Source organism: Plasmodium malariae, assembly GCF_900090045.1.
Source record: "Plasmodium malariae genome assembly, chromosome: 8".
NCBI lineage: Eukaryota > Apicomplexa > Aconoidasida > Haemosporida > Plasmodiidae > Plasmodium > Plasmodium malariae.
The window spans coordinates 2,119,361-2,122,757 of NC_041782.1; the positions used below are offsets into that span (position 1 = coordinate 2,119,361).

The 3,397-nt window shown below is 27.6% G+C and overlaps 1 protein-coding gene across 1 annotated transcript; it reads left to right on the top strand.

Moving 5' to 3' along the window:
• Positions 1–585: 585 nt before the first annotated feature.
• On the top strand, positions 586–2,904 carry NSF (N-ethylmaleimide-sensitive fusion protein putative; the record flags this gene model as incomplete). Its single annotated transcript, XM_029004712.1, has 1 exon — positions 586–2,904. One exon carries the CDS (start codon positions 586–588, stop codon positions 2,902–2,904), a length of 2,319 nt encoding a protein of 772 aa, XP_028861373.1.
• Positions 2,905–3,397: the final 493 nt, after the last annotated feature.

Below are 3,397 nucleotides of genomic sequence, written 5' to 3' on the forward strand. Positions count from 1 at the left end.
GGAAAAGTGCTCAATTAAGATTAATGTGGCACACAAGTATATAACAAATTATAAGTAATATTATGTTCTAAAAGATAAATTTTAAAGAGAGAAAAAGATAATAAAAAATTCAAACTATTTTAAATACATAATTGGTTATAGATATACATGCTATCATCATTGTTTTCAAAATAAATGACATGATCGTAATAGCAAACGGGATGAAATAATTTTTTTTTTGTGGCTAATATTTTCATACTGTAGATATATATACGTACATGTGTATGCATGTGTAAGCTTGTAAGTCAGACAGGCTTCCACTATTTCTTAGCGCTATTTTACCAATTAAGCGCATATAATTATTGATTTTTTTAATAAGAAGCAATTCAGGAGGATTATAGTAAAAGAAAGAAAAGTCTGCAAAGAGGTCAAGGGTGATATTTATACAATTTGTATATATATGTGTTACGCATGTATGTATGAACAGATACATATGCAAATGCAGAGGAAGTATTACGCAGGTAGGAAAAATACAGAACATATGACAATTGACCAATAGGGAAACCAAAGCAGGGTAATGCATATATTCAACAAGAGACAAAAAAGATGATAACAACTAAACTACACTGCTGTAAACTACAATCCCAAGAATTAGCGTTGACAAACTTTGGTTTCATTAATAATGGTTTGTATACTAATTTAAAAAAGAACACAAAAGGTAGTGAATTATATGGAGAAATTTCGAACTTAGTTTTAATATTAAAAGGTGATGGGAACATAGGAAAAGATGAAATTGCTCTAAATACATGTCAGAGAGAATTTTCAAGAATACAGTTAAAAGAAGAAATTCAAATAAATATACTTGAAAAGGAAAATAAACGAGATATCTTGCACTTTATTCCTATTGATAGTATAGAAATAGAGGTAAATTTATTTGTTAAACCTGATCGATTAATTGAAATGGGTGATGAAATGTTAGAGGAATTTTTTAAAAAGTATTTTCTTAATCATATATTAACGAAAGGACAAATATTGGCACTAAAGTGTAATGATGTTTTATTTAAGTGTATTGTAAAGAATTTGAAAACAGCCGAATTTGACGAAATTAAAAGATTAAATAGAAATCGTTCTAATTTGAGCTCTTATTTTAAAATGAATGATAATGAAATGAATAATAAGTATAATAAAAATAGTATGGACGAAAGAGGTATTTTGTTTGAAAATACAGAATGTGTATTTACAAGTATAAGTGATGGCAAATTATTTATAGAATCCAAAAAAGTATTAAAAAAAAATATTATAAAAAATAATTTTAATTTTGAAGAATTAGGTATAGGTGCATTAGATGAAGAATTTAAGATAATCTTTAGAAGAACCTTTGCAAGTAGAATATATCCAAATTATATTATAAAACAATTAGGTATAAAACATGTGAAGGGAATTATATTATATGGACCACCAGGTACTGGAAAAACTTTGATTGCTAGACAGATAGGAAAAACGTTAAATGCTCGAGAACCTAAAATTATTAATGGTCCAGAAATATTAAATAAATATGTAGGACAATCTGAAGAAAATATTCGAAATTTATTTAAAGATGCTGAATTAGAATATAAACAAAGTGGAGAAAATTCGTTGTTACATATAATAATATTAGATGAAATAGATGCAATATGTAAACAAAGGGGGAATGCTTTTTCAAGTGGTACAGGAGTCAATGATAGTATAGTTAATCAGTTATTATCTAAAATTGATGGTGTAAATAGTTTAAATAATATTTTATTAATTGGGATGACAAATAGAATTGATTTAATTGATGAAGCTTTATTAAGACCAGGTAGGTTTGAATTACATATAGAAATATCTCTACCTAATAAGGAAGGTAGGGTTCAAATATTGAATATTCATACAAAAAATATGAGAAACAGTAATAAATTAAGTCCCGATGTTAATATAGAAGAATTAGCCGAGAAAACCCCTAATTTTTCAGGAGCAGAAATTGAAGGATTAGTACGAAATACCGTATCTTATGCTTTTGAAAGACACATAAATTTTAATGACTTAACAAAACCAATTAATGCAGATGATATTATGATAACTAAGAATGATTTTTTAAAAGCATTAAAGGAAACGAAACCTGCTTTTGGCGCAGAAGAAGATATTATCGAAAATTTACTGTCTAATGGTATCATTAATTATGGAAAGGAATATGAAAATATTGAAAATACTTGTAAATTACTAATCAAACAGATAGTAGAAAATTCTAATACTAATTTAATGAGTGTTTTATTATATGGAGAAAATGGTACAGGTAAAACAACTATTGCAGCATATTTAGCTAAATGTGCAAATTTTCATTTTACGAAATTTATAACACCTGAAAATTTAATTGGTTATTCTGAAATTAGTAAGATAAATTATATAAACAAAATTTTTGAGGATGCATATAAAACGCCACTTTCTTTAGTTATTTTAGATAATATTGAAAGGTTAATTGATTACACACGTATAGGACCCAGATTTAGTAATTCTATTTTACAAGCTATTATGGTTTTAATAAAAAAAAAACCGAAAAAAGAAAATCAAAAAATTTTAATTATTTGTACTACATCCGAATATCAATTTATGAGGGATGTAGGGTTGATTAAAAATTTTTATGTTAATATTGAAGTACCATTATTAAATTGTTCTACTTCAATTAAGAACGTTTTACATAATAGAAATGAAATTTATCATGATTTCCCAGAGAAAGAAATAGAGCAGGTTATTTCATCCAATGTAATAAAAAGCATCGCAATTAAAAATTTACTTATGGTTATTGATATGGCATCAGAAGCGTCAAACGATAGGATAATTACCAGCGAAATTTTTTTAAAAGCATTTAATGACTGCGGTATTTTTTTTGATGATGAATCGTATGAATGAGGGACGCTCCGTTTGTAGTGGATATAATTTAGCAGCTTTATTGTAGCAGTTTGAATATAGCAGCGTTAATGGAGGTGGGGGATGTAGGGATATTTCAGCAGAATAAATATCATTCGTGTTTGTGCGGCTTCTACATGAAAGCAGGAAAACGCACGAGCGTTATATATATATATATATATATATATATATACATACATATATGCGGGGGTAATTTGCGGTGCACCTTTTTGTCACCGTGCTCGATGTTCTCAAAAAGGGATATAAGTGGACGTCTTAAAAGTTTAGGTTTCCACGTTTAATAGTGCATCAAGTTCGCGAGCATTTAGAGAAGCGATATATATATATATATATATATATATATGTATATTTACGTAAAAACATACATACGTATATATATATATATACGCTCATGTGCACACATGTTTGGCCGTTTCACTGTGCATTTATGCATGACGTTGGTATATTTTTCCCCATTTTCTATTTAAGCATGCGC